The sequence below is a fragment of the Nansenia antarctica genome, assembly GCF_963989245.1.
Source record: "Nansenia antarctica genome assembly, chromosome: 10".
In the NCBI taxonomy this organism is placed as follows: Eukaryota; Metazoa; Chordata; class Actinopteri; order Argentiniformes; family Microstomatidae; genus Nansenia; species Nansenia antarctica.
The window spans coordinates 28,196,878-28,210,447 of NC_137680.1; the positions used below are offsets into that span (position 1 = coordinate 28,196,878).

The 13,570-nt window shown below is 49.3% G+C and overlaps 1 protein-coding gene across 1 annotated transcript in view; it reads left to right on the forward strand.

The window, feature by feature from the left end:
- Positions 1-6,545: 6,545 nt before the first annotated feature.
- mef2d (myocyte enhancer factor 2d) overlaps positions 6,546-13,570 on the forward strand; it is a gene marked incomplete at its 3' end in the record, with an annotated part of 41,989 nt that continues 34,964 nt past the window's right edge. Inside the window, exons 1-2 of the mRNA XM_080540401.1 lie at positions 6,546-6,659; positions 10,587-10,790. Coding sequence (XP_080396527.1) covers positions 6,606-6,659; positions 10,587-10,790 — 258 coding nt within the window. The 5' untranslated portion in view covers positions 6,546-6,605. The remainder of the gene's footprint in view (positions 6,660-10,586; positions 10,791-13,570) is intronic.

Here is a 13,570-nt window from a genome sequence, read left to right on the forward strand (position 1 = left end):
TTACATTACCGCGAGTACACATTTCTCTGTATATTTGGTCCCAGTGGGAATCAAAGCCACAATCTAAGCGTTCTTAGAGCTCTGCTCTACCAACCGAGCCACAGAGGACTTTACATTCCAACGCCCACTCACCTGTAGTCGTAAAAAAAATAAAAAAAATAAACAAACCTGATACATTTGCGTGCCTGTGACCGGTCTCGAACTTCTGTCTTCCTCTTTTGTGACGCTTTGTTGATGAAACGTGTTCCGCTTGGTGACAATCACTCCTACACACACCCTCTCACTGCCCCGAGTTGTCGCTTTGATGTCATCAGTGTGTTTTATCTGGAGGGCGTGTTTCTCTCACGGATCGTCGGGCTCTCGTCTGATGTAGTGGTGGAAGGGGTTACGGTTGGGTTCAAAGGGTCACCGGAGAGGTTTGTCGAAACAGAACACTTATGAGACAATGGATGAATTAAGTAGTGCCGTGGCTATAATTCCAATTCCAAACCCTAGTGTGGGGGACAAAATCAATTGTTGTCCAGCATGGGATTGTTTGTACTGTGTTTTTGTTATTGTCTGGCCTCTCTGGAACGTGCCACAGTTAATGGGAGCTGTAGCCAATCAGCATCTCCCTCCAGGGATGGGTGGGTGGGTGGGTGTGGTGGTGTTTATGCCGGCATCAGTGATGTCACCTGACAGGTCCAACCACATTGTCCGTGTGGATGAAAAAAAGCGAACTGCCATTCTTCTCAGGTCATTATGTTTTTCGATAGAGCATGGAGGACAAAAGAGATGTGTGTGTTTGTGCACAGAATAAGAGTGCTCTAAGACAGGTGTGTGTGTGTGTGTGTGTGTGTGTGTGTGTGTGTGTGTGTGTGTGTGTGTGTGTGTGTGTGTGTGTGTGTGCGTGCGTGTGTGTGTGTGTGTGTGTTTGTGTGTGTTTGTGCACAGAATAAGAGTGCTCTAAGACAGGTGTGTGTGTGTGTGTGTGTGTACGGCTGTGCGCATGCGTTTTTGCACAGAATAAGACTGTTCTAAGACAGATGTGTGTGTTTGTTTTGTTTATACATTGTGCGTAAATGCGGTAGATCAGTGACAGTTCCTCTAGGTTGTGTGTGTGTGTGTGTGTGTGTGTGTGTGCGTGTGCCTGCGTGCGTGTGTGTGTATAAAGTAGTGTGCTTGGGTAGACTGCATTATTGACAGGGGCTGGCAGCGGGGGCGTGATTCACGAGCGAGGCGCACAGATCTCTTTACTGCCCCTCCCCAACCCCCCCCCCCCCCCCCATACAGCCTCCTCCAATCCTCCCACCCCCTCCTAGAAGTGCTGCCTTTGCATTGCATCAGCCCCCCCACCAGCACCCCCCCCCCCTCCCTCAAAGACCCACCCATGATTGGTGAAGAGAAGGAGGAGAAGGAGGGGGAGGGGATCATATTCCCTTGCCAGGGCTGGCAGCACAGACACAGGCACAGGCACAATCGCAGCCAGCCAGGCAGTAGACACAGGCCATCTCCCCGCCCCCTCCTCCCCCCCCCCCCCCCCTCAAAGATATCCAGTCCGAGTTGCCAACCATCCCACCGTTTAATTTCCCCACTCGTATCACTCACACGGATCCACCTTCACTCTGAAGACACACAACCCTCTCAACCCATTTGGCCGGAGAAGCAGTCAGTCAACAGGCAGAGCGGGGCCAGCCGAGTGGAATGGCCGTCCGAGGGAACATGAGGCAACAGGCTGTAAATATCCCACAGCTGGTGCTGGCAGTACAGATCCAAGGTTGGGGGGCGAAACAGCACAGAGTCCCACTGGGCAAGATGAGAGAGATCAGTGGCCCAGTTTAGTGGCCCTGTTTGGGGATCTGCTAACTAATAAGACTGCCTTCTCTGCTTTCTTTCTCCAGACTCCAACCCAGTGGCGTCGTTTGGCCCTGGGCGTGCGGGGCTATAGCCCCAAATGTTTTCTGAATCGCCCCGGATCTCTGAATACACGGAAAAGATAACTAAAAGTAAATTTAATTAAAAGCCATTGGATTTAGTGCATTGCCGTCGATTTAGCGCAAGCCCCCCCCCCCCAACCCAAAACATAGTTAGCCCCCCACCCCGTCAACAAAACGTTGATATTTGAAGATCCTAACGCCTCTGCTCCAACCCCTCTCGGCTTCAGGTGTCCCACAAGCCTCAGGTGGTGTTTGTCATGCTATACTGTGGCGGATCTCTTATTGGATTCGATTCGATTCTCAGCAGCAATTTCTTTTATATGGGTATGCGCTTGACGATGTCATCCGTCATCGAATGTTTCATCAGTCATGCAAGGCTTGTGAGCAATCCCATTTAATGGTACCAAGGATGGCTGGGGTAACATTGAATATTTATTTTGTATTGGGTAGTGGTGGCCTAGGGGATAGTTGACATGGGGGATAGCGAGTTGGACTGGTGATCAGAAGGTCATGAGTTCAAATCCCACTTGGGAACACCAGGGAGACTCCAGGGAGACTGTCTCTGTAATTGTAAGTTGCTTTGGATAAAAAAAAGCGTCTGCTAAATGGTAAAAATGTAAAAATGAATATCTTGTAAGTGTTGATTTGCCTCGGCCACAAACAGAAAGACAGATCTGTCTTTTTGAAAGACTTCAGCAGAGCTGTAGGTGACTCTTCTGTTGTTGACGATGTCTGATCTGTCTGTCTGTCTGTCTGTGTGTGTCTGTCTTTCTGTCTATCTGCCAGTGAGGTTTCCATAGCCAGCAGAAGCAGATAAACAACTAAGGGGCGGCAGTAGCCTAGAGGTTAGAGAGGCCGGCTAGCAATCGGAAGGTCGCTGGTTCGATCCCCCCGCCTCAGGAGGGAGCTGCATGTGAGCTGGTGACTGGAGGGTTGCTGGCTTCATATCTGAGGTGCCTACCACTGCCATTGTGCCGTTGAGCACCCCTTAACCCCTAATTGCTCCAGGGGCGCTGACTATGGCTGACCCTGTGCCTAGAGCAAAACAGACATTTCGTTGTAGTAAAAAAAAAGCTTCTAAATGTAATCTAATCTTAAGGTTGTAACTGCTCTCAGCAACAGATCCGCCTACACACAACTTAACAGTCCATGCATACATAATATGTGTTCATTAATTGGCTACCACCAAAAGCAACTTTAAAAAAAATAAAAAATAAAGTTTGTTTACTCTCTCTATGGACGTGGGTAAACGTTTTTGTGGACAGTGCAGTGGTGTTGTTGGGTGTTTGTGTTGTGAGTCCACTGTGGTCTGTTCTGGCATGCGCTGGTGCTGCTGGGTGGGAAAGGTGATGGATTTCTCAGCAGTGCTCTGGCCTGACTCCAGCATCCAGCTACCCCCCACTGCCCCCCCCCCACTGCCCACCCCCACCCTCCTCCACCATCACAGCCACCGACTGTTATCGCTGTGCCCTAGGCTGACTTGCTCCCACTTAGACACATACACACACACAGATGGACACACACACACACACACACACACACTCCTATGTGTCACACGTACTCACATACATGCATGCATGTATACACACACACATAAGCCCAGCTACATGCGCTGAAGGACACATTTACACGCATCTATATGAACACACCTATACGAACACATTTAAACTGACAGACTGACACACACACACGCACAGACACTCTATCTGTCACACTTACTCACACACATGCATCCATGTACACGCATACAAACATGTGCTGAAGGACACATTAACACACATCTATATCAACACACCTATATGGACATATTTAAACTGACACACACACACAAACAGGGCACAAAAACCCCTCTAACATAAACACACACACACACACACACATCTCGTCCCATTTGCCCTGCCAGTGCTGCATGTCAGTGTCTTGTGTGCAAAATGTCATGACTCAGTCATGCCCCCCCGTGCCTTTGTACTGTAGGCTATGACACATGCATCAGGGTGGGCGCGGCGGTGGCAGCTTGTGCCACCTTGTAGCCAACAGCACTCCTCCCTGATCGGCTGAATAACAGGTGGTGCCTGTTAAATACCAGCTACAGATGAAGGATAATGATGCTCCACTGCCTTTCGTAACAGGTCTTTTGTGTATTGATCTATGTCGCGACTCGCGAGTGCCTGAAAGTTTTGCACTTTCCATGCAGGTCAACTTCCCCCCCCCCCCCCATGTTTTCAAGTTTGACTGAAACGTCGGCGGGCGGTGTAATTATCCAGGTGTCTTCGTCAGTAATACAGAAGCCTCCGTAGATCACAAGGCGTATTGTATCGGAGGGGGGGGGGGGTTCCTCAGGGGTCGGTCTGAAGACCAATGTAATTCTGCGGTTATCAAAAGTCAATCTGTTCCTTGTCCAAACTGTCTCCCTAGCTCAGTCAGGCGGGAGACACACGCCAGGCCCCCCCCCCCCTGCCTGCCTGCCAGCCATGTGATAGGGAGAGACTCTGCCTGACATCAGACAGGGGAAGCAGGCTGAAAGCAGCACGAAGGGTAAAAGGTCACGGCTTGACCACCCCGGGCAGATAAAGCGGACGTGTTCATGTGTTCTCCCTTTGAACCGCGAGGCCCACATTCCTGTAGCAGGAGTCGTCCTCACTCAACACTCAAGACAACCCTCGTGTTTAACATACTACACCTGAATAGTCTATTCAGTGTAAGTATAGCACACACACACACACACCTTTTGTCCTTTCTGTATTATGAAGGCTAAATAACAGAATTCCCTCCAGAGCTTCTCCCGTCTGATAGTAAATGATGATACAACATCTCTCTCGACGTTCTCCATGTAAGACGAGAGCTGAAGCTGCCTCCGGTTCTTTTGTCTTTTGTTTTTTTGTACAAAAACAATTATGACACACACACACACACACACAACTCCCTTCTCTAAGACCTCTCCCCCTGCCCTGCCTCCAAGCCAAATACATAGTGCATAATTCATGGGCTAACTCATTGCCAAGGCTAAACCAACTGCATCTGACTGACTAAAAGCAAATGTGTTGTCCTCTTTACCCTCACCATCACAAAAGGCGTCCTTACTACAGTTCAGTGCACGTTTTATTTATTCTTTTATTTCCTTGAAAGTAGGATGGACAGATTGGACTTCCTGCTACCCTCATTGGTCGATGAGAATATGATACGATGTAGTGTTGAGACTGCACTCATGGCTTTCCAGATGCACTCTCTCTCTCCGACGCAATGACTCGGCCCCCCTCTGTCCGTCCGTGCGTGTGTGTGTGTACACAGTCTGGATGTATATATATAGAGCGCTATTTTTAAGGCTGAACCACAAATAGTAGTAGTGGGGCTTAACATGGTCCTTGCCTCTGTTGCCATTCCCGGGACCTAGCCTGCTCATTCATTCATGAATTCATATGCATACTTTGCTCAGGGGCTCTCTCTCAGTTGCCCTTTCTCAGTTAAATTTAATTTTGAATTGCCATCCATCCTTTCTCTTTTTAAAACTCGATATATATTGTAGACGACCCTTTTTAAATGTTATATATGGTCAGGGCGATTGATATCCTGTGAATGAAATTAAGTTTTGCTTCTGTTTCTCAAGCGAATCCTGTTTCTTTCTTTCTTTTTTTGCGTAACATGGAATTGTACCACAAATGACCACAGCTTAAGACAGAGTAACACCACCTAATGATAACTGACGGTATGACCAGACCCGTGACAGAATCTGAGAACTTACTTACAAAAACACAACAAAATGCTGTTGTTGGCCTTAGCACCCCCGCCCCCCCTCGTTAGGAGGCGAGGCAGGCTGCCCCACGGGTCCACGGGGCTCTGCCTTCGATTGGGAATCACATGCGGCGTGTCAGGTCGGGCAGGCAGTGTGTTGCCGCCGGCGACCAGCGGATCAGTGATGTGGCGGTGATGCCTCTAATGAAGCTGACACAGCACAGCCTCCCTCCCCACGGCCCCCGCAGGCCCTCCTACACTCCGCGGCGCACGCGCCCCGCGCTTCCTCCACCTCATGGGAAACGCTAACCCCAAGAGAAGTAGTGTGTGTCGTGTCCCCCCCCCCCTCCCCCTCCCATCCCAGACTTCCCTTGTCAGTGCTCTTCCTAAACGCGTTTTTCATTCATCTGTAAGGAACGCTGCTTTAAATGAAGTCGTTTTCGTTTTTTCTCCGTTGACCACTGTCAAACGCGGGTTAGGGCTAAGACAGTGTTGATGATGGTGAGGGAAAAAAGTGCGTGGCAGTATATGAACAATGCCTCTTTCTCCTCCCCCGTCCGTTCCTGTGAACCTCAGACTGATGAAACACTTTGTTTCCCCTATTTTTTGCAGGATTAACACACCAGAATCGAAGGGGGGTAGAGGATCCAGATTCAAGGGACGAGTGGATGACCTGCCCCCTCCCCAGACCATGATCTGAAGGCCCAGGCACGAGGCCCCATTCTTTCATCTTCTTCCTGTTGTTCCCGTGGGAGATAAGACCTCCTCGACCCGGCCGCCTCAGACAGGTGGAGCACGGAGAGAGAGAACCGGAGAGAGAGAGAGAGAGAGAGAGACCAGAGAGAAAGAGACGAGACAGTCCAAGCGCCTTGTCGGCATCAGTAGCCACCACCCCCTCAGGACAGCCGTGACCTCCGACGCCGCCGCGCCCCCTGCCCCTCCCACCGCCACACCGGAAACATGGGGAGGAAAAAGATTCAGATCCAGAGGATCACAGACGAACGGAACAGACAGGTGAGACTCAGGTGCTCTCCTTGGTGTGCTATGCTAATGTAGGTTTGTGTTTGTATGCTACTGTAATACTTGTAGTAGTCCAGGCATTGATTTGCTTTAACCTGGGCGGCTGTGGCGCAGGAGGTAGAGCCGCCGTCTAACGATCGCAAGGTTGGCAGATCAGCGGTTCGAGACCCGGCTGGCCACATGTCGAAGTGTCCTTGGGCAAGACACTGAACCCCAAATTGCTCCCAGTGAGCGTGCCAGCGCCTTGCATGGTAGCTTGCCGCCACTGGTGTGTGAATGCGTGTGTGAATGAGAGGCCGTTTTAAAGCGCTTTGGATAAAGGCGCTATATATAAGTGCAGTCCATTTAGCATTTACCAACCACTGAGCTCACCTGTCATGTGTTGGACACAGGTTATTATTGGAGATGCTGTTATTGGTCCTCTGTAGCTCAGTTGGTAGAGCATGACGCTAACAATGCTTAGGTTGTGGGTTCGATTCCTGCCGGGACCATATATATGAAAAATGTATGCACTCACTGCAATGTAAATCCAGGGTTCCCACGCTGGTCTTAAAAAGCCTTAAAGGCTAAAATCCAGCCTAAAAAGGTCTCAAATTTCAGTTATTCGGTCTAAAAATGAGTTGCTAGGTCTTAAAAATGAGATCCTGCAAGGAAATCAGTCCGACCACATCTATTTACGTGGAAATGAATCAAGCTGGGAAGCAATTCTCTTCCTTTTTTGTCTGTATGGCAGTGAAATCCCTAATTCCATCACCTCGAGGATGACAAAAAGCTATCATATGGTCTCACGAATAAGTCTAAAATTCTACCCAAAGAGGTCTAAAAAAGGTCTAAAACGTCTTAAATTTGACTTGTTGAAACTTGTCGGAACTCTGAAGTCGATTCAGATAAAAGCCTCAGCTAAATGGGATATATTTGGTATAAAAACCTGCAATAATGCCGGAGCTGAATATATCCTAGCCTACTGAGAACAAATATCCACCAGCAGTATTAGCCCAGACTGAATCAATCAAACCCAGATCCAGCTTTGATAGATGGTGATTTATTAACGTTTCCATACAAGACTGCTACAGGAAATGATCTGTCAGACCGCGGAACATACCGGTAATGTCACAACCGTCGCTCGGAATCAAACGGCGTTCTCTTTAATCGTCTGATAATACCAACAGATAATACGTGCCAGTAAACGATTCAATTTGACCCGCCGTTTATTAGGGACAGGCGCTTATTTGCTCCAATGTCATTAGTGGCTCTGCTGTTACTGGGCACAGGCCTTTATTGGGGACTCTGGCCTTTTTATTGCAAGTTTTTCACGCTATTTATATGTGTTGATTCTATTTGCAGTGGTCTGTGTAATTGTCATGTGTCATTGTTCTGCATGTAATATGAATACATTAGGTCGTTCTAGGTCGGTCATGGAAATTCAATCCTTTTTTTATTTCAAATGTAAGTATTACAAATTAGTTCCCCCCCCCCCAAAAAAAAGTCCTGCCTGGTGCCTGGTACATCACCAGTATTGTCAGAGAGGATAGAATGATCCTCATCTGAAATGAGTCAACGGGTAAATGGAGTTCAGTCCTTCGAGCACAGTGAGTAATGGATTTGATATGTCTGCCATCCCAAAAAAAAGTGTCTCGCTGAGTAAAACCTGCAAACCGACTGGCCCAGGGCCTCGAATACAATCCTGAGTTTCTCCTCATAAATCTTTTGTGTGCTTTTTCCATAGAAAAATGAAAGAAAACGCCTTAAGGATTCAAACATTAGTTATTTACGAATACTCTATGCACAATATGTTGAAGGTGATACATTTTCTGGTCCGACCTGGAGTTTTTGGCGTCTGTGTACGTATGCGTCGGTATATGTCAACCCTGTCATTACAATGAGTGCTGTGTATTATAATGCTGTAGCACTCATTCACCACCATGTCAAGAAGATTGACTATTGTTTGAACTGGTTTCTATAGTGCTCTGTTCTAAACCCCGAAAATATCACCACCGTTTGTCACATATACTGAATGATGACACTGCAAGGTTGCTCACAGTTATTACGAATGTTCATTTCGTGACCAGAAGACAACCAATTAAAATGACTGGCGACCTATTAGCCTATGACATGTTGATTACAAAATGTCAGAAGTGCTCAATTCAAGTCTCTAAATTCCTGTCCCATATTATGAGCCTTTAGTGTAAGTCAACAGTATGTAACATGCATTAATACATTCTTAGGGAAAAGAGAGCGTAAGAACCTTTTTAACACTAGAACAGCCGTGGGTGAAATTTTTTATATCCTTGCACTCGATCAAATTTCAGGACCCTCCTTTCATGACCTTTCCTAGATATGTGCGTTCTACCACCCGGTATCCTTACATTTTCCAAAATCACATCAGGATAAGCTAGTATAAAGCTATTTTGCATGGTCATTTGACCCCCCCCCCCCCCCAATAGTGTTTTAAAGTAGGTAAAATAGACACGGCTGTTCTAGTGTTAAAAGAGGACGTTGCACTGTACACTGTAACTGTAATGGATTCTGGGACTGTAGAGGTGATATAGAGAGACACGGGTGCTGGAAGTCGTAGCAGCAGAGGAGGAGGTTGTGGTTGTCACTGTGGCTTCCTCCTCTCACGGCCCCGGCGCCACCACACTCATGTGAGGACACGGAGACGAGATGAAACAAGCCCCCTTTCCTCTCACGGAGGATGTCTTGTTCTGCCGTTGCCATTGGTTACTCGAAATTCTATTCTTAATGTCAATTATGTTCAGCTTGTTTATCCTGGCATTCATGTCGAAAGAGGGATCAAGACTCATTACTGTCGGAGACTTCGTGTACCTCACGCCTTTGTCAAATCAGTGGGTTTTCTCTGCTCTCCGCGATAAATACAGAGTTTTTTTTTTTAATTGGTTATGAAAATAATTGGAAATGTTTCTTTTTTTTTCTTTTTTATTAGCTCGGTCTCTATTGTCCCTGCTGAACTTTTTCTCCTCTTACATTCTCCTCATAATTTGTCATTTCCTCTAGCGGCCACAACATACTGTACTCCTACTCCTACAGTGCCTTTCTGCGCTGTGTGTGTGCATGAGGAGATGAGGTGGATGGTGAGAGTGTGTGATGGGGGGAGGAGGGAGGGAGGGAGGGAGGGAGGGGGGGGGGTAGTAGGCGGTTGCCCATGGATACGACCCCGATATAATTTGATTTGTGGCAGCGGGAAGCAATGAGTGCGCAAGAACTAGGGAGGTAGGGAGGAAAGGGAAAAGAAAGAGGGAAAGAGAGAGAAAATGAGGGCGAGAAAACGAGACAGAGAGAGACAGCGAAAGGGAGAGAGAGACAAGAGGGAGGAGAAGGAGAGAGCGCAAGCTGGCTTCTGCCCCACTGAGAGGCATCAGTGTAACATGGCGGGCGCTCAAGCAATTAGAGAGAAAGAGAGAGAGAGAGAGAGAGAGAGAGAGAGAGAGAGAGGGAGAGGGAGAGGGAGAGAGGGGGAGAGAGGAGGAGAGAGGGAGAGGGAGAGAGATGAAGCAATTGAAGGTCTCACATGGCAGCTGTAGAATCTGCCTGTGTGGTTCTGTGTGTGTGTCCTCATCCTAACACCCGTTCAACAAACAATCCCAGAATCTCCCCTGTTCAGTAAATGCTACACAACACCAAGGGGACTCCTTCTCCTAACATCAACCAATACACAGTGGGACCATCGTTCCTGGTGACACCTTTAATTAAGTTGAGTTTTTTAGTTTTTTTCAGCCCACTGTCTTTTAAAGTGTTATTTGTTCACACAAATAGGTGTTCAGAGAGGTGTGTGTGTGAGTCAATTCACATACCAAATCTTTCGCTCTCTCTCTGATATCTCTCTGAAATATGAACATTTCTCCTTCTTTCTCCCCTTTCTCCTCTCTCTTACCCTCCATATATCCCCCCCCCCCCCTCTAGGTGACGTTCACCAAGAGGAAGTTTGGGCTGATGAAGAAGGCGTATGAGCTGAGCGTGCTGTGCGACTGCGAGATCGCCCTCATCATCTTCAACCACTCCAACAAGCTGTTCCAGTACGCCAGCACCGACATGGACAAGGTGCTGCTCAAATACACAGAGTACAACGAGCCCCACGAGAGCCGGACCAACGCTGACATCATAGAGGTAAAGGAGGGAGGAGGGAGGAGGAGGGAGGGAGGGAGGGAGGAGGGAAGAGGAGGAGGTAGGAGGGAGGAGGAGGGAGGGAGGGAGGGAGGGAGGAGGGAAGAGGAGGGAGGAGGGAGGAGGAGGGAGGGAGGGAGGGAGGGAGGAGGGAAGAGGAGGAGGTAGGAGGGAGGGGAGGGAGGGAGAAGGAGGGAGGAAGGGAGAGGGAGGGAGGTAGGAGGGGGGGAGGAGAGGAGGAGGGAGGAGGAGGGAGGGAGGGAGGGAGGGAAGAGAGAAGAGGGAAGAGGAGGAGGTAGGAGGGAGGGGAGGGAGGGGAGGGAGGGAGAAGGAGGGAGAAGGAGGGAGGAAGGGAGAGAGAAGGAGGGAGAGAGGGAGGGAGGAGGTAGCGAGGGAGGGAGGAGAGGTAGCAAGGGAGGGAGGAGAGGTAGCAAGGGAGGGAGGAGGAGAGGTAGGAGGGGGGGGAGGAGAGGAGCGAGGGAGGGAAGAGGAGGAGGTAGGAGGAAGGGGAGGGAGGGAGGGAGGAAGGGAGGGAGGGAGAAGGAGGGAGGAAGGGAGGGAGGAGGTAGGGAGGAGGAGGGGGAGGTAGTGAGGGAGGAGAGGTAGCAAGGGAGGGAGGAGGAGGGAGGGGAGGATGGAGGGTGGAGGGGAGGGAGGGAGGGGGAGGTTGTTATGGAGGAGGGGGGTGTCTCTGTAGGAGAAGGGGTGAATTATGTTGGCTGTCTGTTTTAAGGTGCTTGGGGGATGGGGGGGTGGGGATGGGGGGATGAGGAGGAGGAGGAGAGGTGTTTTGCAGTGCAATGCTTTGCTGGAGAAGGGTAAATAAGACTGGCTGGATCTTTTGTTTCCTTCCCCTTCCCCGAAGGAAGAACCACCATTTTGGCTTGGCGGCTAGTTTGGAAGGCGGTTTGATGATTTGTCGGGTCTGGTTTTATGTTGACGTGTTATGTTGTTATCTTGATATTCAAACCTGTGTTCTTTCCACTACCAGTTTGTAGTGTTGGATGAATGCCAGCCGTTCAAAGACGCTCCTCAGGTCTGCTTGAGCTACATTCTAGTTTGAGGTTTTTGGCCTTGGTTTCTCCAACCTATCGACGAAAAAGTGCACCAGTGCAACTTCCCAGGTCATACCTATTACTGCAGAAAACATTTCATATATGAACCCCATGGTTCCATTTACGACAGATTACTGGATCCCAGGACTTTTCTGTTTCTGTTTTAAATATGTTTTGTGACATAGCTTCTCCTCCGACCCTCACACAGAGGCGACGGATCAAACATGGCCGCCCGTGGCCGGGGTCCAGGAAGGCCGCATAACGTCCGTGGTTGTGTGGCCAGATTACAGACTCCTAGTGACTCCTATCGACTCCTAGTGACTCCTATCGACTCCTAGTGACTCCTATAGGCTCCTAGTGACTCCTAGTGACTCCTATAGGCTCCTAGTGACTCCAGGAAGGTCCGTATAACGTCCGTGGTTGTGTCGGCCAGATTACAGGCTCACAGAGGGGGCGCTGCCCAGGCCAGCCTTCATCCCTAGCCTGGCCGGGTGCCTGGGATCATGGAGGGAGGGCAGAGGTAGGGACAGCTGGACCTGCTGTCACCACCCCTCTGGCCTTGGCCGCAGAGCCAGGGAGGGACGGCCTCTCCAACAAACAAGCCTCCGGCGGCCCCGTTTGAAAACCACCCTGAAACACAAAATGGCGGCGCAGATATGGGGATGAGCGTAGAGAGCGTCGAGATCAAGTTTCCCGAGGCTGTTGTCGCCGTTTCGTCGAGGTCCCCGTCGGATTGACGTGTTATGTTTGGTTTTTTTATGTCCCGCGGGGCTGAGGATATCATTGACCGTGGTTGTGAAGAAGTGCGTTTTAATGGGTCTCGCTGGCTTTTCTCATAGCTTTTTTTCACGGATTCGATATGAATGTCCAGATTCAGGCAGACAGATATTGATCACCACTAAATGTGTTTTTTTTATGTTTTAGTTTTTTTGTTTTTTACCTCTAGTCATTTGAAGGCTTATTGAAAACCATGTCTCTCAATCATGGCTGACTTTGTAGAGAAGATGCAGTTATTGATCAGTGTGAGGGAACCGAATGCAAGTCTCTCTCTCTGTTTCTCTGTCTCTCTCTGTTTCTCTGTCTCTCTCTGTCTCTCTCTGTTTCTCTGTCTCTCTCTGTCTCTCTGTCTCTCTCTGTCTCTGTCTCTCTCTCTCTCTGTGTCTCTGTGTCTGTCTGTCTGTGTGTCTCTGTCTGTCTGTCTCTCTGTCTCTCTGTCTCTCTCTGTCTCTGTCTCTCTCTCTCTCTCTCTCTCTCTCTCTCTCTCTCTCTCTGTGTCTGTCTGTCTGTCTGTGTCTGTCTGTCTCTCTCTCTCTCTGTCTGTCTGTGGCAGAGAGGTGCTGAGGGCTTTCTGTGGGCTGTAGCTCCAGCTGCAGATTGCTCTTAAGTGTGTGTGCTGTGGCAGGGCATTGGGCCGCTCCGGGCCACATCAGTGCAAGCTCCACTGGGTGTGTGTGTGTGTGTGTGTGTGTGTGTGTGTGTGTGTGTGTGTGTGTGTGTGTGTGAGAGTGTTATGTGAGTGTTATGTGAGTGTGAGTGTGAGTGTGAGTGTGAGTGTGCGTGTGCGTGTGCGTGTGCGTGTGCGTGTGCGTGTGTGTGTGTGTGTGTGTTCCTCCGTATGTCTGCCTGTGTGTATGACTTTATGTGCGTGTGTCTCTCTCTCTCTGTCTCTCTCTCTCTCTCTGTATGTGCACGCTCTGCAGTGGCCCCCGTGAGAATGTGTCATACAAT